Source organism: Drosophila rhopaloa, unplaced genomic scaffold, assembly GCF_018152115.1.
Source record: "Drosophila rhopaloa isolate 14029-0021.01 unplaced genomic scaffold, ASM1815211v1 contig_2, whole genome shotgun sequence".
Lineage (NCBI taxonomy): Eukaryota > Metazoa > Arthropoda > Insecta > Diptera > Drosophilidae > Drosophila > Drosophila rhopaloa.
The window spans coordinates 14,486,088-14,507,999 of NW_025335083.1; the positions used below are offsets into that span (position 1 = coordinate 14,486,088).

Below are 21,912 nucleotides of genomic sequence, written 5' to 3' on the forward strand. Positions count from 1 at the left end.
AAGTATGATAAGCTATTTTGCAATTTATGCGTGAAATCCTCAAAGTATGTTAAAATAATTCAGCATCTAATTTTTTCTTTTTATACCCGTTACTCGTAGAGTAAAAGGGTATATTGTATTCGTGCAAAAGTATGTAACAGCTAGAAGGAAGCGTTTCCGACCCTATAAAGTACATATATTCTTGATCAGGGTCACCAGCCGAGTCGATATAGCCATGTCCGTCTGTCCGTCTGTCTGTCCGTCCGTATGAACGCTGAGATCTCGGAAACTATAAAAGCTAGAAGATTGGCATTTTGCATGCAGATTCTAGGAGTTCCTACGCAGCGCAAGTTTGTTTCAAAAAGGTGCCATGCCCCCTTTAACGCCCACAATCGCCTATATACGATTTTAAAAATTTAAATATTTCGGAAAAGTAAAAATGCAGTTTTATTGTGTTTATCAATACCTATCGAAATGCAAATTTTTCAAATCGGACCATTCGTTAAAAAGTTATGCGTGATCAAAGTTTCTATCTCCATCTCCCTCGCACTCCCTTTACCTGAGTAACGGGTATCTGATAGTCGGGGCACCCGACTATAGCGTTCTCTCTTGTTTTTTTTTTTAATACTATTTATTTGTAAACATAGAACCCGTAAAATCTTTAAGTACCTTAACAATGTAGTTATACCCGTTACTCGTAGAGTAAAAGGGTATATTGTATTCGTGCAAAAGTATGTAACAGCTAAAAGGAAGCGTTTCCGACCCTATAAAGTATATATATTCTTGATCAGGGTCACTAGCCGAGTCGATATAGCCATGTCCGTCTGTCCGTCTGTCTGTCCGTATGAACGCTAAGATCTCGGAAACTATAAAAGCTAGAAGATTGGCATTTTGCATGTAGATTTTAGGAGTTCCTACGCAGCGCAAGTTTGTTTCAAAAAGGTGTCACGCCCCCTTCAACGCCCACAATCGCTTATATACGATTTTAAAAATTTAAGTATTTCGGAAAAGTGAAAATGCAGTTTTATTGTGTTTATCAATACCTATCGAAATGTAGAAGAAATTTTTCAAATCGGACCATTCCTTAAAAAGTTATGCGTGATCAAAGTTTCTATCTCCATCTCTTTCGCACTCCCTTTACCTGAGTAACGGGTATCTGATAGTCGGGGCACCTGACTATAGCGTTCTCTCTTGTTATACCCGTTACTCGTAGAGTAAAAGGGTATATTGTATTCGTGCTAAAGTATGTAACAGCTAGAAGGAAGCGTTTCCGACCCTATAAAGTATATATATTCTTGATCAGGGTCACTAGCCGAGTCGATATAGCCATGTCCGTCTGTCCGTCTGTCCGTCTGTCTGTCCGTCTGTCTGTCCGTCCGTATGAACGCTGAGATCTCGGAAACTATAAAAGCTAGAAGATTGGCATTTTGCATGTAGATTTTAGAAGTTCCTACGCAGCGCAAGTTTGTTTCAAAATGGTGCCACGCCCCCTTTAACGCCCACAATCGCTCATATACGATTTTAAAAATTTAAATATTTCGGAAAAGTAAAAATGCAGTTTTATTGTGTTTATCAATACCTATCGAAATGTAGAAGAAATTTTTCATATCGGACCATTCGTTAAAAAGTTATGCGTGATCAAAGTTTCTATCTCCATCTCCCTCGCACTCCCTTTACCTGAGTAACGGGTATCTGATAGTCGGGGCACCCGACTATAGCGTTCTCTCTTGTTTTGTATATGAATTTGAACCAAACCTCATGCCTTCAGCAAAAGGACTTTATCCAGCATCTAATAAACTAAGAATCTAGAACAAAAAATTAAATATTTTCTAGAAATTAATATTTGCTATATATTTGTCTTTATTGTGATCAACAAAAGGTTGTCATAGTTTATATAGTTAACAAATATTGATAACATATAAAATATTCATGTATAAATAAGTACTTTTGTCCTAAAGAAAACTTATGACTACCGAAAAACTCAACAGCCTTAAATCTATGTGAAACCTCTGGGCATATGAACATTTCTACATATGTGGAAAAGTTTATTTCTGAGGGCCAGAAAAAGGGAGAATGTATTGTGAGCTAGAAAATATAAAAGAATCAATACATTTTGTTCTTGGTTCTTTTATTAAGTTGTTTACATGTTTATACTCTTGCTTTTGGATTTTTTTCTTCTGTGGATTAGTAAACAAATGAGAGGTATGTAGTCGTGGTAAAATAAATAAATTAAACATGCAACGTAGAAGACTCTACTATAAGATACCTTACAATTGGGTTTTTAAAATAAGTTTTGCGAAACTCTGTAGACACTTGTTAGTGCTCAGTTATTGGGCAGCCTATGTTGGCACTGCTCTTGAAAACTTATTAGATCAATATCTATGGACTATCAGCTTTTTCTATTTGGCACTGCAGTTCGGCAGATAGTGGGGCATTTCTATTTTGGTAAGCCAATTATGGGGTATCTTATAGTCAAGGCACTCGTTTTAATCTTAGAAAGTGTTTGCCCAAAAGTAAGCAGATAAAGAACACCTCTTAAATTCAGGGTCACGTCTCATCTGGTATGCAAAATTTATTGCTCTCCAATCCGATAAATAGCTGCAAATAAGGTTGCGAAGACTCCAGTGATTTTTCAACATATCTGTGAGAATGTGGTGCTGTTCCTTGGCGATCGTGTGTCTCCTGCTGGGATTTTCAGAGGCCCGCAAGGGATTTGGACCTGGGGAGCAGGACTGGGGCTACGTGGACGTGCGGGAGGGGGCCCACATGTTCTACTGGCTCTACTACACCACGGCCAATGTGAGCAGCTATACGGAGCGACCGTTGGTCCTCTGGCTCCAAGGTGGACCCGGTGGCTCATCCTCCGCTTTGGGCAATTTCGTGGAACTGGGACCAGTGGATATAAAGGGCGCACCGCGGGAGGGAAACTGGGTGCAGCACGTCAACGTGCTCTTCATCGACAGTCCCGTGGGATCGGGCTACAGCTCTGCCGACAACATCGATCTGCTGGTGACCAATGACGATGAGCTAATCGACGACCTCATGACCTTCATGTTGCACTTCTATAAGTCGCACAACGAGTTTAAGAGTGTCCCGCTGCACATTTTCTCAGAAAGTTATGGAGGTAAAGTGGCTCCGGCCTTGGCCATCAAACTGGAAAAGGCCATGAAGGCTGGTGAACTGGCAGAACCTGGAATACTAAAGACCGTGACCATCGGGAATCCCTGGATATCCTCTCGCCATATCTGTCGCGAACACTCTAAGTACTTGTTCGTCAATGGTCTAATCGATGAGGATGGGGTGGCGGAAATAGATGCCCAAGAGGAGAAAATCCTGAGCGCCCTCAAGAATCACGAGTTCGAAAAGGCCACTGATGAGTATTTAGCATGGTTCGACATCATGCAAGAACTGACCGGTGGGATCTACGTATACAACACACAGACCCACATCGATCCCTCTGAGGATCGCACCTACGGCTACGGACCTGAATTGAACACCCTGATGGAGGTTGAAGTGAGTAAGGCCCTGCAAATTGACGGTGATGTTTATGCGTCTCAGGTCATTGATGTGCTCACGATTCTGCACGGAGATCGCCTTATATCGGACATTAATGCAAGTGAGTAATACAATTTAAATTTATGTAGTCAAATTCAAGTAACCAAATCTTTACTTTACTTATTTTATTAAACGTCCTTACAGTTCCTCGTCTGCTAAACGAGACCTCCGTTAAGATAAATATTTATTCCGGCCAGTTGGATGCCCTGGTACCCACCTCAGCCACTCTGGCCACGATCAAGGACTGGGTCTGGAAGGATAAGTCGGACTATCTCCGGGCCAATCGCACTGCCATCGTCGTCGATGGAATACTCCAGGGCTACGAAAAAGTCGGGGGCAACTTCGGGATGTACTGGATCAATCGGTCGGGACATTTGGCACCCTCCGACAACCCAACTGCCATGCAATATGTCCTAAAGTCCGTCACTGAGTATGATGCCGAATCAACCGAATAGTTAATTAATAATTTTCATTTAATATACCATAAATAAACGATAGGTTTCGAATATAATTTAAGGCCTGGAAAGGCTTCGTCTGCCAGATGCCCACTTCCATTATTTTCTGCTGACGTCTTAACCAAGTGCAAAGCTAATATTGTGCTGGGAATGGGTGGGTCTTTCTGATGGGGGTCAATGTTTACTTTATATCAAAGAGCAAACAAATTCGATTTCGTTTAGAGGTCTACACAGAAGAATAGCATCTACAGACACAAAAGCTACTTCTCTTAGCTTTTTTAAGAAAACTGTCACATGGTGTTAAGGAAAAATATTTTTTCTAACACATGAACATTGAATAAAACTGCGTTAGTAAGAAATTTGTATTGTCCTTAATATGTCCTGAAACTTTGTGGTAAGTCTGTATTCAATAATTTTAATTGTTTATTTAAATATCTCAAGAGTATTGTGAGCAAAAACACAAAAAATTATCAAAAATATTTTCTTATAAGCCAAAACTGCTAAGGGAAAGGGTAATTTCGTTTTCGATCATCACATAATTTCCCCATTTTAATTGTTTATCCGAAAACGGAATCTATTTCCAAGAAAAATTAGCGATCGGCCAAGAGCTGCGGCGATCAGTGGGCATTTCCCGCCGGAGCAGACAGTTTAGTTCCACTCTCCTTTCCATTGATTTCTGACCGCGAAATGCTGCTCAATCTGAATAAAAATAATATTTGGGTGTGGTCTTTGTGCTTTTTCATTTCGGTGACATGGGTGCAAGGTGTGTTCGTCTTTAAATAACAAATTGTGGTGGCCCAAATAAAAACTTAATAATTATTTCAGTGAAATCAAACTTTTAAATTAATCAATTATATACAAATACTATGGTTAAAACACTTATATACTTTTAGACACATATAAAACGATTGGCTAAAAAATTTACATTTGGCTTGAGAAATAATACAATGAATGTTGTTTTTAAGGCTTCTTTACACAATCTGATTACTAATTCATTTAATTTAACTTTTGCTTCTCATGATGCTATTGCTAGAATATATAAAACTAATACATTTTTAATTCTAACCTTTATGTTATTAAAAACTGTTTAAACAGGCAAGTAAAATACAATTCCAAGGCATTTGATTGCTGAGAGAAATACTTAAAAAAAGAGCTTGACAATTTTTTGCCAGTCCTGATAGTAAGATGTATCCTTCCAGGACGCGTTGGCGTGGGACCTGGAGAGCAGGAGTGGGACTACGTGGAGGTTCGCAAGGGCGCCCATCTCTTCTACTGGCTCCTGTACACCACGGCCAATGTCAGCCACTTTACGGAGAGACCGCTGGTGATCTGGCTGCAGGGTGGACCAGGAGTGGCCTCCACGGGCAGTGGGATCTTCGAGCAGCTGGGCCCCATCGACATCGAGGGCAGGCCGCGGGAAAGCAGTTGGGTGCGGCACATGAATGTGCTTTTTGTGGACAGCCCCGTGGGTACTGGATTCGCCTACGTAGAGGAACATGGCCAGTATGCCAGCACCAATCGACAGATAGCGCTTGATCTCGTCCAGCTGATGGTTCAGTTTCTCGAACAATATCCGGCGTTTCGAAACGTACCCTTGCACATCTTCTCGGAGAGCTACGGCGGTAAAATGGCCCCGGAGTTCGCGTTGGAACTTCATTTGGCCAAGAAGAGGGGCCGATTGCAATGCCGACTGGAGTCCGTGGTGGTGGGCAATCCCTGGACCTCTCCGCTGGACAGCGTTATCTCGTATGCCCCCTTCCTGTTCCAAGCGGGCATTGTGGATGAGGATGGATACCGCAGAATATCGCGGAAGGCCGGCGAGCTGGCCGCACTTGTGTACAGCAAAAAGTGGTCGAGTGCCCTGTTAAAGGCCAGCGATATTCAGGAGGAGATCCTAGAAAGCACCGGCGGAGTCTTCATCTACAACACTCAGCGTCGCGTTCACGTGGACGAGGTCTACCGGTACGGTGAGGACCCCTCTGATGGGCCAATTCGTTCGCTCCAATGTCACTCAGGCACTGGGCCTCGTCGAAATGCCCGAGTGGATGAAGAACAATTCCACCGTCTTCATGCGCCTCGAAGCGGATATTTTCAAGCCAGCCACCCATATAGGTAACTATGGTTTTCCATTCTTTTTGCCTTCCTTGGCCATTTGTTAATTAACAATTTTGAAATGGCGAACTTAAACAGTGCAAATGTAAGTTTACTCCTCAGAATTTCCCTGCCAAACATTTTTATTCCGGTTGATATGATTATACGAATTAAATAGAGTTAACAAGCTCTGATAAAAAGTGTTTAAAATTAAATTCAATCAGCTGAATTTTTTTAACGCCACACAAAACACTGAACTAACTTCGAAAACTTGTACTTCAATTTCCTCCCTTTAGTTACTAGATTGCTAAAGGAGACGCACATAAAGGTGGGCATTTATTCTGGAATTCTGGACCTACTTTGTGCCACGCCGGGCACCGTTAGTTGGATCAACCGACTGAAGTGGGGCGGCAGGTCGGAATATGCGATGGCACCGCGTACCGCCTTCCGGATCGAAGGAATGCTCGAGGGGTACGAAAAACACGGCGGACGACTCAGTATGTTCTGGGTCTATCGGGCGGGTCATCTGGTGCAGCAGGAAAACCCAGTGGCAATGGCGTACATTCTGAAATACTTCACCAATTATGGATAATATACCATTTCCTTGGAATAAAGAAAAATATATTATATTATACTTATGGAATATGATCACTGATCATCAGTAAGGAATTTGGCTTTAGAGCTTTTCACTTAAATGTACTTTTGCTTTTGATCAAAATATGTATTCTTACTGACAACGTGTCGTATGAGTAATATTTAATTTTTTTTTGCGTATACGTTTTTTTTCTTGACCAATTAATAATCACTCCCTAATCGAAGGCTAAGGAATTGAGACATTTACATCTCTTTCCCCGACCAGAAGTATCCTAAAACGCATTGTAATTAAATGCCATAATTCTCGAGAGAAGGCCACAAGTCACCCACATAAGGGTCTTGCCCAGCAGGAGCAGCAGCAGCAGTGAAAACAATTCTCTAACAATTTACTCAAAATTAACTGAGTCTCGGTGGCCTCCCTCCCAAACTTTCTGGCTGGGATGCGGTCGGCCGCATCACACGGACTGACATTCGTCTGGCTCAGGCGGCTCCATTGTTGGAGCGTTTTACAGGTGCACCGCATCAATTTATTTTCCACACAAAAGCCTATTAAAAGTCTTACACACTTGGGCATTGATGAGCGGCTGGGGAACTTCCCGTTTCGGGTCGGGGTAAATGTTTGCCAAATGAAACCACTTAACCTTTTTTTCTCCTGCCGCCGAAGGAAAAATGATCAGAAGGGGAGTCGGGAAAAAGCTACGTTGCGGCAACCCGGACCGCAGCAAAACAAATTAATTAAAAACTTAAAAGTTTGTCGACGGCAACGCCTTAATTGTATGGAAAGGAGAAATTGGAGGAAAGACAAGGACCGGAAATTCGTCTAATCAGGCCTTTTGACAAATTCTAGCAGTCTGGCAATTGATTTGGCTGGATATTTCTTCCTTTTGGTTTCCAAAAAGTTACCGATCTTAGCTTAATTGAAAAGTAAAGATATAGTCCATTCAAAGAACATTTTCAGAAGTGCTTAATCTTTGTTGTCATATCATTTGGACGATAAGTTGTCTTCTAAAAAGAGAATTAAGCGAAAAATATAAAAATAAATGTATCCGTACATCATCTTGTTACGCTGTGTATTTAATCCGAGGTTTTATTAAATAAATGAAAACATTAATCCTTAATTGATTTACCTTGGCTAATTTGATTTAATTTAATTTGATGGTAACCCAATTTGACAATTGATTTTAGTGACAGAGCTGCCTACATATTTCATTTTGTGCCTTACTTTTGCAGTCGGCCCACTCTTCAGAAATCACTCACGTCGCTTTGTCATCAACAACTAATTAGGAAATACTTACGGGCGAGCATTGAAATCGAATAACAAGGGCCTCCGGTGCCGAATAGATAGATTGTAATTGGAGTCTATGGTTTTTGTGCTCGCGTTCCACACGAACCACGCTCCGTCACGTCAGGGAGCCGAGTAATTTTCACACAAGTTAACGCCACATATCGTGCATATTAATTATAGGCAAATCTAATTTGCCAGCCCCGCACCGCGAATACCCGGTTGCAGGCTCTGCAGACGGCAGTCACGTATAAGGACCCGCTCCAAGTATGCGGATAATGCTCCTGCACGTATGCCACAGGCTCAGAGCAGGCCGAGTCCTGGCTGGGGCTGGGTCATGTGTGGCTGCCACGTCTCCTGGCCGAGGGACTGCTATTGTAGCCATGTCAAATATTTATAGGTAAGCATGCCAAGATTTACCACGCAGCTCACAAATTGCTCCCGTATGCCGGCTTTTTCTTGGCCCGGCCAAGAGTAAAATAAATTAAATGCCTGCTGAAAACAAAGGAAAATTCTTCGCATGAAAAATGTGGCTGCTGTGCTGCATGATGTGGGGCGGAAGGCAGAAGGCGAGTGTGGAACAAAATTAAAGAAAGCAAAGGTGAATAAATAGGTGCTAATTAGTAAACAGTCAAAGGCAGATGTTGCCAATTCTTCAGGTTCTGGGGTGGGAACTAAATCACAATGAGAAGCCGTCTAAACACTAATTTGTTTTCTTCGATTGCCTTTTTTCGGGAAGCCCAAGTTAACTGAGCTTTGATAAAAATCCATGATTGGTTATTAAACATTGGAGTATATTCTGTAAGGTGTATAAAGATATGTTTGACTTGAATTTATCCGAAGGCATATTTTTCGTACAAGCTTCCCAAATTGCCAAAGGGTTCGGTTGTGCTTACTTTGTAGGTCCTCAGCAGATTATCAAGTCTCTTTTAATACTAGGCTTAGTATTAACGTTAGAGCCATATCTTCCATTTTTGCATGCGTTCTTTAACATCCTCGCAGAATTTACGTTTCGCAAGCATTTCTTGATTGATTATCTTGTCCATATGCTTTTGCCGTTTGCCTAAGAAGAAGGACGACTTACAATTACAGAATTACTCTGGAGAATCAAAACACAAAGAAACGCTACAAGTCCCGACTATTAGATACCCCTTAACCAATTTCGTGTTTACTCCCCTGTGAGATACTTTTGAACGAATACAATATACCCTTTTACTCTACCAGTAACGGTTTAAAAAATACTCACGATCTACAGAACGACGATGGGATTTTTTTAAATTGGAATCCAGCTGAGACTCTTCGTACTCTGCAAAAATTTTGGCATAGCGCAGATCAATAGGTAAGTCCTTGACCACCAGTTTTTCTTCGTCGGTGAAAGGACATAGCTCATTGAAGTTGGGACCGGCATAGGGAAACTGGGTATAGAACAAGCTGGACTCAAAGTACCTGCGGTTAACCTCCTTTTGGGATATAGTGCTGGCTACCATCGAGAACACCCGATTATTGTGAAATCGGTACAACATAGTGTTCATCAGTTTTTCGACTTTTGAAAGGCAGCTGCAAGATACGTTGTTTATAAATTATAATTCGTTTTTAAAAGAAGATATTTTAATATTGTTTCGATTTGGTCAGATCACAAAATATAGTTATTGAAATACCAAATATTTAAAAAACCAAATATTTTCTTTTAAGTTTAAAAAAAGACAGTTATAAAATTATTTTGATTTGTTAACTATAAAATTTATATGTATTTTGTATTAGTTTTTTATACCCTTGCAGAGGGTATTATAATTTTGGTCAAAAGTGTGCAACGCAGTGAAGGAGACATCTCCGACCCTATAAAGTTATATATTCTTGATCAGGATCACCTCCTGAGTTGATATAGCCATGTCCGTCTGTCCGTCTGTCCGTCTGTCCGTCTGTCCGTCTGTCCGTCTGTCCGTCTGTCCGTCTGTCTGTCCGTCTGTCTGTTTCTACGCGAACTAGTCTCTCAGTTTTAAAGATATCGAATTGAAACTTTGCACACACCCTTCTTTCCTTTGCACGCAGTATATAAGTCGGAACGGCCGGGATCGGCCGACTATATCCTATAGCTGCCATATAACTGATTGATCGGAAATGCCATAACTCTGCTGTTTGTTAAGTTAGGAAGTTGGAATTTTATATGGGTTTTATATTTGGCCAATCAATCCGACCTACCAAATTTCATAAAGATCGGCCGACTATATCCTATAGCTGCCATATAACTGATTGATCGAAAATGCCATAACTTTGGTGTTTGTGAAGTTAGGAAGTTGGGATTTTCTATGGGTGTTATATTTGGCCTATCAATCCGAACTACCAAATTTCATAAGGATCGGCCGACTATATCCTATAGCCACCATATAACTGATTGATCGGAAATGCCACAACTTTGGTTTTTGTTAAGTTAGGAAGTTGGGATTTTCTATGGGTTCTATTTTTAACCAATCAATCCAACCTATCAAATTTCATAAGGATCGGCCGACTATATCCTATAGCTGCCATATAACTGAACGATTGGAAATGCCATAACTTTGGTGTTTTTAAAGTTAGGAAGTTGGGATTTTTATGAGTATTAAGATTGCATCATATGAATAATTTTGGAGAATATAATTTACAGAATATTCTGGGTATATCAACTTCGGCTCCGCCCGAAGTTAGCTTTTCTTTCTTGTTTTTGATTCAAGCTTACAAGCCTGACGACCTTCAGTGATCTTATTATTTGTTACTTACTGGGAGTTTCGCAGCGAAAGGATCCCCGGTAGTGACCCGGTCCGTTTCATGTGATTCAGCTGGAGGATCACGCAGTTGAGCAGGTCCTCGGCGGCGGAGGACTGCATGCGGCGCAGGTTTCGAACGTTGTGAATGTACCGCCTGTCCCGCCAGCCGCGAAACAAAGCCTGGATGACGATGGCCGCGCGGCGAAAGTGCTCGAGGAGTGTGTCCTGCAGACGCCTTTCCAGAAGTTCCCACAGGTTGTGCCGAGTCCGAAAGCCGCGCCACCATCGTTGAATGGTAATCGCAGCCTGCCAGCGCTGATGGAGCTGTTTTCGGACGCGGTGGCCACGCCAATAGGACTGGATACGGCGAGCGGCAATGAACATCTTGTAGTCCAACAGGTGCACCGTTGTCCTGCGGGTGCATTGTGCACTTCATGATATATTATTGTTAACCGTGATGATCCCTCACCTGGACACTTTCACCGCCAAGGGCCAGGTTGTATCTTCTTCCGGGTTGCTGTGAAAGCTATGGATTGAAGGGTTATCCTTCGATCACACATTTGACATAGCCTCAACTTACTCGGACTCTCTGTCAGATTCTACTTCCCTTTCAATAGTGGTGTTGCGGTGCCTTACCAAATGCATTGTCTTCGCTCTAAAATCGCGAATAAGTCTGTGGTGTTTGTTTTAGGTAAATTTAACTAGTGTTTTGTGTTGCAGCAACAATTAAAATGAACTCAAGTGTGAAACTCAAGTGTAAGTTCAACGCATTCCTTGGATTTATGAAATTTGAGTATATTTTAAAAGCAACTTCGATAATGTCAACCCTTGGGAAAATAGCTTCAGTTGCCCAGTTGGAAAAATTGAATTCAAGTAAAAGGCAATATTTATTATTTTAGAAACACTTTTTGTGCTAGAACTTAATATGTACAAGAAAAAAATAAACACAGGTAGGAGCTGTACTGACAGGTACACGTCTTATTTAATTTTCACCTTCAAATTATTTGATCAAATTTGGCGACATATTTGCATATTTTTGTGATAATATGTGAGGAGCATCACATAAATTACGCTTGACGTCAACAGCAAATAAGTTTGACTCGAGAGGAAGACAATAAAAATTCAAACGAAATTATTAAAAGGTGAAAAATTGGAGGATGAAGTATGGGAAGTGGTTTGGCGGCATCCTTGCTCCTCGGCATTCCACCTGAGAGTTTGTATCGGCGCCCACCTTCTTTTTGAGATGAAATCACCTGTGTCTCGCTTCATGCGCTCAATCAATTTTTGTAGGTTTTTCTATATTTTTTTTTGCACATTGCTTTTTGGCACGGCTCACGTGTGGACTTCTTTATTATTTTCCAAAGCTGCCAAAGCTGTCCTGTCTCCAAAGCTTTCGCATCGGCAGTCATGATGTCGGCCTCCCAGTGCGCTGATGTGTGTCGATATTTGACACTTTATTGTGTGCACATCATCAATTTTCAAATTATTGTCAAGTACAGCGAGCGACTGATGAACAAGCTATTGGAGAAAAAAGAATGGGAAGGTTATGGTATTAGTTCCTATAATTTTTAACCGCTTTTTACATAATAATCTTTGAGAAAATAATGCAGATTGTATCAATTGTTGACATTATTTTACTTTAATAATGTGGTTAGTAAAACAAAGTTTTGTCAATCCCGTATTAAATCTTATCACACTAAAGTATAAGTTAATGTTATTGCTAGTCAATGGGCTAGTCACGTTTTGCAAATCACAATCAATTAGTTAAATAATAATCAATTTAGTAAAAAAAAATAAAGAAAATAAAATAAATTTAAAAGCAACCATTCTCGCTACATTTTCTACTTAACTCTAAAACATCTACACCCATTTATTTGACTAGTGCTCACGCAGCCATAGACATCCGCACACAGTCAGCGCACACTTGGTGTGCCGCAAAGTATGCAATCAATTTTTATAGCCCACATGCAGCGCAAAGCAGAGGAAGCCCGACCTTCCAGCCCACTTCAGCCCACGCCCACGCCCACGCCCACGCCTACTGACGCCTCCAAATCCACGGGAGCCTGATGCTGCAATGTTTCACTAATAATTTTCAATATAATCAGCACCTGCGTCGTCACCCAAGCATTTGCACAAATGTTGCTAATGTACAAACATTTTTGGACCCGACCAGGAGAATAAAAAATTTGAAATGCCTGGGGGGAGCCCATCTGGGGGCCGGAAGTCCTGGGTGTCCTGGATGCGACTTGATGCCTTGGCGTTAATTCCTCCACATGCGGTTATAGGCAAGGCTTGTGTATGTACAACAGCAAGAAATTTGGAAAGAGTTCTCTTGTTTGTTGGTTACCATTAAACTATATTTAAGTGACTAAAAAGATTTTCAGAACACAGCTTAAAGGTCTGGAATTGCCAAGAACTGATATGACATATAACACGAACAGAAGAATAAAAAATTTGATATGTCTGGGGGAGAGGGTCATCTGGGGGGCCGGAAGTCCTGGGCGTCCTGGATGCGCCGTAACGCCTTAGCGTTGTGTTTAACCACATGCGGTTATAGGCAAGGCTTGTGTATATACAACAGCAAGAACATTTCACAGAATTCACTTGTTCGTTGTTTTCCATTAAACTATATTTTTGTGACTAAAAAGATTTTCAGAACACAGGTTAGAGATCGGGAATTACCAAGAACTGATAAGACATATAACACTTGTACTTATTCCCCGTGCGAGGCAAGTCAAAGATGCGATATAAATAGAAGTCTACCCCTACGAATAAGCTCAGTGCCTTCTGTCGCTTTGAATTAATCGGTCGAAAAACTAAAGTGCTCTTCTGGTGAAAAAATATAAAAATTGAAAGATTGCAACATGCGGTTAATTTTGATTTCAATTTTGCTGCACTATGTGTTGTCAATTAATGCCGAAAAGTAAGTGTACAAATTTAACATATATCTTAAAAAATAAAGGTTTGTGTTTCTCAGAAGAAACTTAGATACTCAAGTACGGTTTAATTAAAATAAACCTTTTTGCTGCTAGCTTACTTTAATATTCAGCACACAAATTAGTGTCTTTTTTCACAACTTAAATTAATGATAACACATTTTAATTGATATGATCCCTTTGCAAGTTGTTTTTTGACTTCGAGAACTTGCAACATTTTTAAAGTAATATTTTATCTTAAAAATCATAAGGCTTAAAAATACATAAGCTGGGTGTTCCACCAGAAAAATAGAATTGTCATAACAGTATAATTAAAATGATAACCCGAAGACGTGTCGCCCGATAACGAAAGTTCTCTCAGCAATCAGTAATTAAATTTAAACAAGAAAGGAAAGCTAACTTCGGGCGGAGCCGAAGTTGATATACCCTTGCAGAATACTCTGTAAATTATATTCTCCAAAATTATTCATATGATGCATTCTTAATACTCATAAAAAATCCCAACTTCCTAACTTTAAAAACACCAAAGTTATGGCATTTCTAATCGTTCAGTTATATGGCAGCTATAAGATATAGTCGGCCGATCCTTATGAAATTTGGTATGTCGGATTGATTGGCCAAAAATAAAACCCATAGAAAATCCCAACTTCTTAACTTTACAAACACCAAAGTTATGGCACTTCCGATCAATCAGGTATATGGCAGCTATAAGATATAGTCGGCCGATCCTTATGAAATTCGGTATGTCGGATTGATTGTCCAAAAATAAAACCCATAGAAAGTCCCAACTTCTTATCTTTAAAAACGCCAAAGTTATGGCTTTTCCGATCGTTCAGTTATATGGCAGCTATATGATATAGTCGCCCGATCCGGCTCGTTCCGACTTATATACTACCTGCAATAGAAAGACAACTTTTGGGAAAGTTTCGAGCAGATAGCTTTAAAACTGAGGGACTAGTTTGCGTAGAAACGGACGGACAGACGGACAGACTGACAGACGGACAGACGGACGGACAGACGGACAGACGGACATGGCTAGATCGACTCTACTGGTGATGCTGATCAAGAATATATATACTTTATAGGGTCGGAAATGTCTCCTTCACTGCGTTGCAAACTTTTGACTGAAATTATAATACCCTCTGCAAGGGTATAAACACAGCTTTATTCTTCATCATATATATATTTTCCTTACTTAAACGTCGTTATCAGACATTTTTTCTTTGGAATTCGAGTTGCAAATAAAAAGAATAAAGTATTAGAGCAATTTAAATTTGTATATGACATGTATTTCACTGCGCAATAACACTTACAACTATAATAACATGATACTACTTACAGCTTAGAGACTGAGTATTATCCCCTCAAAGAAGGTTTAAATTTTATAAAATTACAAAAGTAAGCTTAATTTAAGGCCAGGAAAATATTCTGGGCATACACTTAATAGATTCCAAAATCTAATATTTAACCAGATAAATTAAAAATACAGACACATTTGGATTTTGATTTCTTAAATATGAGCGATGTTATTTATTTATTTTTCAGTATTTATTCCATTGTGGCAGCAAAGAACATTCGACCCAACAGTCCTTTCAACGTGGCCGTTACCGTGCACAGCGCACATGGTCCTACTTATATGACACTCAGCATTAAAGGACCCTCATTTGATGTAAAAAGAGTTTGGTGGTTCCACCCATGACCTCGCAAAACGTTGCCTTCGATATCCCGAAGATCACCAATGGTGATTACCAGCTAATAGCCCAGGGTGTAGGGGGTATAGTGTTCCAGAAATCCGAAAGTCTGCAATTCGCCGACGACAAGGACTGGATCTACATCCAGACGGACAAGGCCACCTACAAGCCCAGCGATGCTGTGCAGTTCAGAGTCCTCTTCCTGAATAGGCGTACCCAACCTGCCACGATCGACAAGCCAATTACAATTGAGATCCACGACGGAGCCAATAACATGATCAAAAAGTGGGAGAATGTCAAGCCGACCAATGGCGTTTTCACCGAAAAACTGCAGCTATCCGATCAGCCGGTGCTCGGAAACTGGACGATGACAGTTACAGTCCAGAACAGGGGCCAGCAGTCAAAGACGTTCGTGGTGGACACGTATGTGATGCCGAAGTTCGAGGTTAAGGTAATTACCCCCAGGAACATTGTGAATAGAGCTGGGAAAATTACGGCGACGATAAAGGCCACGTACACCTTTAAAAAGCCTGTGAAGGGCACACTCGTCGTCTCGTTGGAGGGCAGTGGGACTGAGAGGACCCTGCCGATCGATGGAGCGATTTGCGGCCACTGCGAAAAGTCCTCTGAAAATTATTGCCACTGTTACGGAGGAACTGACTGACCTGAAGCACAACGGCACCGCCCAAGTAAATCTCCATGAGCATCGCTACCAGCTGGAGGAATACCTTTGGCCTACTACCTACATTCCTGGAAAAAATTATACCATTCGCACTGTAGTCAGGAATTTGGACGGTTCTCCTGTTTTAAACTCGCCAATGAAAGTTATGCTTGACGTGTTGTGCTGTCAGAATAATAGGACAAGAGAATCTACCTTTCCGAGAAGTATCGCCAGCCACACATTTATCTTTCCCGATAATACATGCAAAAGTTGCCTTATTACTGCTAAATTGGAGAACGCTGTCGATTTCAAGCAATATACTTATAAGCTGGAGAAATCACTTAAGATCGAGGTTATTACTAACAAGTGAGTATCATCAGAGGTGTCATTTTCTGGTATAATACTATAATATCTTTCACTTCACAGACCCAAACTAAGGCAGCCGCTAACAATCAATGTTGTCTCCGATAACTATCTTCCCTATTTCATGTTGGCGATAGTCGCACGGGGTAACATCATCATTAACCGATATATACAAGTGGAAGGAAGACAATTTAGTAGGAATTTAACATTTGTGCCCTCTTTCGACATGGTGCCCGAAGCCACCATTATTGTCCAATATGTTGTTAATGGAGAGTTGCATGCCGCCGAGAAAACTGTCGACATCGAAAAGGACTTTGGCAACACGGTAGGGCAATACAATATTTAACGAAATACGTTCCTAATCCATTCCTTTTAACTCCCGCACAGATTGAAATTACAGCACCGGAAGAAACTGAGCCCAAGCAGAATGTGAGCCTCAGGGTTAAGACCGACCCCAATTCCTTCGTTGGTCTTCTTGGAGTGGACCAGAGTGTACTGCTTCTTAGATCTGGCAACGATCTCAACCGGAACCAAATATTGAACAATCTCCTCAAATACTCGACCGATGTGGTGACCATAACCAATGCAAATATCTACATCGATATAGAGAGCGGTGAGTAATGTAATTAATATGAATCCCTTTTTCTAAACGTTATTACCCCTAACAGGTGGCTGTTATACTAATCCTGGTAAGAAATGATTATTTGAATTGAACAATGATTACCTGACTTAATATCTTAATTTTTCAGATGACCTGAAGAAATGTTATGCCTTCCCTCCCAGTCGAAGCAGAGTTATTGAATCGGGACCAGGTAAGCTATTTCCCACTTGTTTCATGGTATTTCTTTGCTCCAATAAAATATTAATAAATTCCAGAAAAGAACTCAGCTCCTACCGCAATTGGATCAACCAAAACGCAAGGTGCACCTCCAGCGATTCGTAAGCTGTTCCCTGAAACCTGGTTTTTTGATGATATATCAGAGTAAGTGGCCGTACTTTGCATTGCCCAACCAATATTAACAAAATTCAATAGCGTGGGTGACAATGGTGAAATTTATGTGCCCAAAACGATGCCGGATACGATGACCTCCTGGGTGGTCAGTGGCTTTTCTTTGAACGCCAAGACGGGCCTTGCCGTGACGCGGGACCCAACCTTTGTTCGTGTGTTCCAACCGTTCTTTGCAACCACCAACCTCCCCTACTCAGTGAAGCGGAATGAAGTGGTAGCCATTCCCGTGCTGGTGTTCAACTACCTGGGTGGACCTGTCCGGGCCACTGTATCGATGGACAACTCTGACAGGGAGTACGAGTTTGTTGAGGCCACCAGTGCGAATGTGACCAAGGAGCTTCTGCACCTGCGAAGGGAGAAGTCGCTTTATATACCCGCCAACACCGGACGCAGTATATCGTTCATGATCCGGCCCAAGAAAATAGGTCTGATCACTCTGAAAATCACCGCACTCGCGCCAAATGCCGGCGACACTATTCATGAAAGACTTAAGGTAAAGGCCGATGGCGTAACAAAGTACGTCAACAAAGCTGTATTGATTAACGTTCAACGGTTGCATCGTCGTCACACAATGTTTATGCCACAACGGACGATAACGGTGGAGCAACCCGAAGATATTGTACCAGGTACAATGGTCGTAGGAGCGGCAGTGGCCAAGACCATCCAGGCGCCACAGCTTGATAACCTAAATGGCCTGGTTCTTGAACCAAAAGGCTGCGGGGAGCAGAACATGGTTAACTTCGTGCCCAATGTCCTGGTGTTGGGCTACTTGGAGGAGCGGAAAAACAAAAATCCCGCGTTATCGGCCCAAGCTAAGACATATTTGGAGACTGGCTACCAGAGAGAACTGACATACAAGCGAGACGACTGGTCCTTCAGCGTCTGGGGCCAGAGTGATCGTGCGGGAAGCACTTGGCTAACAGCATATGTGTTGCGTTCCTTCCACCAGGCACAAAAGTTCGTGCATATTGACGACAACGTTATGGCAAGAGGCCTCGACTTTCTGGAGTCCCGGCAGGTTGCTAGTGGCGAGTTCCCGGAGCTGGGAAGGCTCATTCAGAATAACCATGGCAGCCCCTTGGCACTTACCTCATTCGTCCTGTTGGCTTTCTTCGAGAACAAGGTGAGCTTGACAGAATATAACTAGAGATACCATGCAATGATATATTTGTTTGATAAGATTATTTGTTTTTAAAAAAAGATTTTAAAATTCCCAAATTTATAATTAAGGTTGTGTTGCATGATATTAATATTTCTTACATCTATTAACTAATATTTAAAATATTTATGATGTGTTTTATTTAAATTTATTTAGTTAACATATCATATTGGTATTAGCTTGCGTATTCATGCTGTACATTTGTATTTTGTTATAACCTTGCAGAGGTATTATAATTTTAGTAAATATAAAGTATATATATTCCGATTTAAATCGTTTTAACTGAAAGTTCAATAATATGTCTGTCCTCTTGATTTGACCCAACATTTTTCACTTACCCACAGGAATACATGAACCGATACCAGAGAGTGATTGACAAAGCCGTTCAATTTGTGGCCCAGAAGGTGGACCAGACAAATGATCCATACGATCTGGCCATCGCCGCTTTTGCGCTCCAGCTGGCCAGAAACAGAAAGGCCGAACAGGTCCTGAACACGTTGGAAAACTTGGCCAAGCATAGTGACGATCGCAAGTGGTGGACCAGGTCGGACAACAGCGTCAGCAACGACGTCGAGATCACTGCCTATGTGCTGCTCGCCATTTTGGAGAAACAATCGATGGATTCAACGGATCAGATTGTCAATTGGCTGATCAGCAAGCGGAACAGCAACGGTGGCTTCGCCTCGACCCAGGACACAGTAGTCGGCCTCATGGCCCTGACCAAGTACGAGCTCCTAAACGAAAAACCACCTAACGTTCAAATTGAAATCGCTCCGGCCGTCGAAATCGTCGCGCATCTGCCCAAGGAAACCATATTCATCAACCCCGACACACCTTGGGAAACAAAGTCTTACCCGCTTCCGGAAGACACTCGGGATGTTAAGTATTCGGCCTCAGGAAATGGTCGCGTTCAATTCCAGATACAGTACCGCTTCAACGTGGCCACCAAGGAGAAGGAACCCAATTTCAAGTTGACAACAATAGCTAAGAAATCGGACAAACAACGTATCGTTCTGGACATTTGCGCCGAGTATACTCCAGTTGAAGATTCCGACAAGGGCAAGCCCACCAACATGGCGCTCATGAAGATCAAATTGCCATCCGGTTATGTGAGCGATCCAGAGTCCTTCGCAAATATCAAGGCCATCGCTGAAAGCGGACACCAATGTCCGCAAGTGCATGACCGTTAAGGCGATCCGCAACCACCCGGTGGCCAATCTGACGCCGTCGTATGTCATCCTCTACGACTATTACCAAAAGGAGTGCATCGCCACCGAGTACTACAACGTGGAGTCCTCCCTGTGCGACTTCTGCCACGGCGAAGAGTGCGGAGACGGATGTCTTTGAAAGATTAAAACGCTTCATAGAAGATTTATTTCCATTCAAGTTTTTTATAAGATTTATTATTTATGCAAGACAATCAATTATTACACTATACAGTTATTATACATATTAAATATAGAGTTCTATAATTGAAATAATTTCTTTGTGTTGCATTCTCTAGCCGGAAGAGGTATTTCCTCAATATTCAAGTAGCACCAATTCGGAGTTACCTGCGAAAGGGAAACTTACATGGCAAAAAAATCAATTCATTTTAAGTTTTTAAAATAATACAATATAATACAGAATTTCACAAGAATAAAATTATGCCGTAACTATTACAAACAATGCTTTTGAGACAACCAACAATGTTGTTCTGTTGTGGAGCTAGATTTATTCGATCTGGCGTAATAACACTATTTATATTATATATATAACTATGGTCGGGGGAATTGTGCTCGGGGTCCTGTAAAGCTAGTTTTGTGCGTAGACGAAGTTGATATACCCTTGCAGAATATTCTGTAAGTTATAGTCGTTGGCCAAAAATAAAACCCATAGAAAATCCCAACTTTTTAACTTTACAAACACCAAAGTTATGGCATTTCCGATCAATCAGTTATATAACTGCTATAGGATATAGTTTCCACTCGGAATTCACTTTCTTCCACAAATCTTCCCGATTTTTGGACTTTGTAACCGGTGCATTCAAATAATTTTTAAGATGTTTCGACGAGAGAAAGGGATTTTTTTTAATTTTTCACCGATGTTGCGCGCTTATTATTGTGATGAATCGCCGTAATCGCAGTCCCCAGACTTAAATCCTATAGAGCACCTTTGGGGGATAATAAAGAAGAGGATTGGTGGGTTTAAGTCCAAAACTAGTGAAGATTTGTGGAAGAAAGTGAATTCCGAGTGGTACTCCATGGAACCATGAACCAAAATCATTAAAAATTGCGGTGGCATAACTATATACTAAAGTTACCCTCTAAACTAATAGGCTTTGAAGCTAGAAAACTGTTTTCCATAGAATTAACTCATTCGTTTCTATTATTTTTTCCAGGCCTAAAAATTTTTTTTAATACGTTTTTTGAAATTTATTGTTTTGGTATATTTAGACACATAATTGTATCGACTATTAATCAAAATTATTAAACTTAAAAAAAAAAAATTGACTGAAGAAAAGTTTGAAAAATACGAAATAAAATGTCGTTTCTATTATTTTTTCCATTACTGTATTTATAGTTCAGAATCACTGCTGGCTTTCAACTGAACTCGCTTTCCGCTTACGACTCGCACCAACCCACTATGGGGGCAAGGACCACTTTTGTTGGGCCAAACACATTTTTGAAAAGTCGTAAAATCCAAAAAAGGTGTTTTAGAATACATTAACAAAAGACCAATCTTTCAGGAATTCCGATAGAGTGCGCTTCTGTTAGGATAACAGCTGTTAAATCAGATGTTTAAGACGCAAGCCACGTGCTTTTGAAATTCGACTTATAAATTGCATTATTAAAGTAGTTAAAAAATCAGTTTATAAGCGTTCCAAAAAATGTTTCTGATATGAATTCGATGAATGGTGGTGTGTACTAAGTGTTTGTGTGTTTAAATGGTTGAAATCTATCGTGCTGTCTTTGTACTTAAGTGTTAAAGACAGTTGTCTAAAACGCGTTTTTTAATTAGAAAACTAATTTTAAAGTAGAGTAACAAAGTGAGTCCAGCGGAGTCCATTTCTGAAACCTATTGAGATTTGTAGAGCATTAAATTCTTTTTAAAATGTATATGGTTAGAATCGCCACTTATTGCCACTTTTTCCGAAATTTAATTATTAAGTACATAAACTCAAGTTTTGCAACCTTAACAGTAGTTGCGTTGAATATTAGAATCCTTTTGATTTTCAATAAAATATTGAACTAGAATCCGAAGATCATGGCGTTTAATAGCAAGTGCCATTTTTTTACTTATTAATAAAATTTGTTTAATCCGATTTTAGTGCATTTACATTGAACCTTTGTGGAACGAAGAACATTTTGTTTTGCATTTTGAATTCTATTCAGAAGCAGATATAAAAAACATAAA

General features: G+C 40.7%; 4 protein-coding genes across 5 annotated transcripts; 3 read left to right on the top strand and 1 right to left on the bottom strand.

Moving 5' to 3' along the window:
- The first annotated feature begins 2,615 nt into the window (after nucleotides 1–2,615).
- LOC108043761 (retinoid-inducible serine carboxypeptidase-like) lies at nucleotides 2,616–4,045 on the top strand. The gene is made up of 2 exons (XM_017122568.2): nucleotides 2,616–3,595; nucleotides 3,679–4,045. The coding sequence occupies exons 1-2, from the start codon at nucleotides 2,629–2,631 to the stop codon at nucleotides 3,987–3,989; spliced, it is 1,278 nt and encodes a 425-aa protein (XP_016978057.2). The 5' UTR covers nucleotides 2,616–2,628; the 3' UTR covers nucleotides 3,990–4,045.
- A 584-nt stretch (nucleotides 4,046–4,629) lies between these two features.
- Nucleotides 4,630–6,705, top strand: LOC108043759 (retinoid-inducible serine carboxypeptidase). Its single transcript, XM_044459956.1, is given in 4 exon segments — nucleotides 4,630–4,752; nucleotides 5,189–5,970; nucleotides 5,972–6,101; nucleotides 6,377–6,705. Coding segments are annotated over 4 exon segments (1,284 nt in total). The 5' UTR covers nucleotides 4,630–4,676; the 3' UTR covers nucleotides 6,673–6,705.
- A 2,028-nt stretch (nucleotides 6,706–8,733) lies between these two features.
- On the bottom strand, nucleotides 8,734–11,482 carry LOC108043760. 2 transcript variants are annotated; one of them, XM_017122567.2, is made up of 5 exons: nucleotides 11,278–11,482; nucleotides 11,167–11,214; nucleotides 10,711–11,109; nucleotides 9,203–9,513; nucleotides 8,734–9,019 (listed from the first exon to the last, which is right to left on the bottom strand). In XM_017122567.2, exons 1-5 carry the CDS (start codon nucleotides 11,340–11,342, stop codon nucleotides 8,910–8,912), a joined length of 933 nt encoding a protein of 310 aa, XP_016978056.2. In that variant the 5' UTR covers nucleotides 11,343–11,482; the 3' UTR covers nucleotides 8,734–8,909. The 2 variants fall into 2 exon arrangements, with proteins under 2 accessions (XP_016978056.2, XP_016978054.2); XM_017122565.2 differs by having other exon boundaries at nucleotides 11,167–11,223.
- A 3,846-nt stretch (nucleotides 11,483–15,328) lies between these two features.
- Nucleotides 15,329–19,863, top strand: LOC108038725 (CD109 antigen-like). The gene is given in 10 exon segments (XM_044460432.1): nucleotides 15,329–15,945; nucleotides 16,256–16,351; nucleotides 16,412–16,673; nucleotides 16,736–16,961; nucleotides 17,017–17,037; nucleotides 17,098–17,160; nucleotides 17,225–17,330; nucleotides 17,382–18,480; nucleotides 18,861–19,669; nucleotides 19,671–19,863. Coding segments are annotated over 10 exon segments (3,492 nt in total).
- Nucleotides 19,864–21,912: the final 2,049 nt, after the last annotated feature.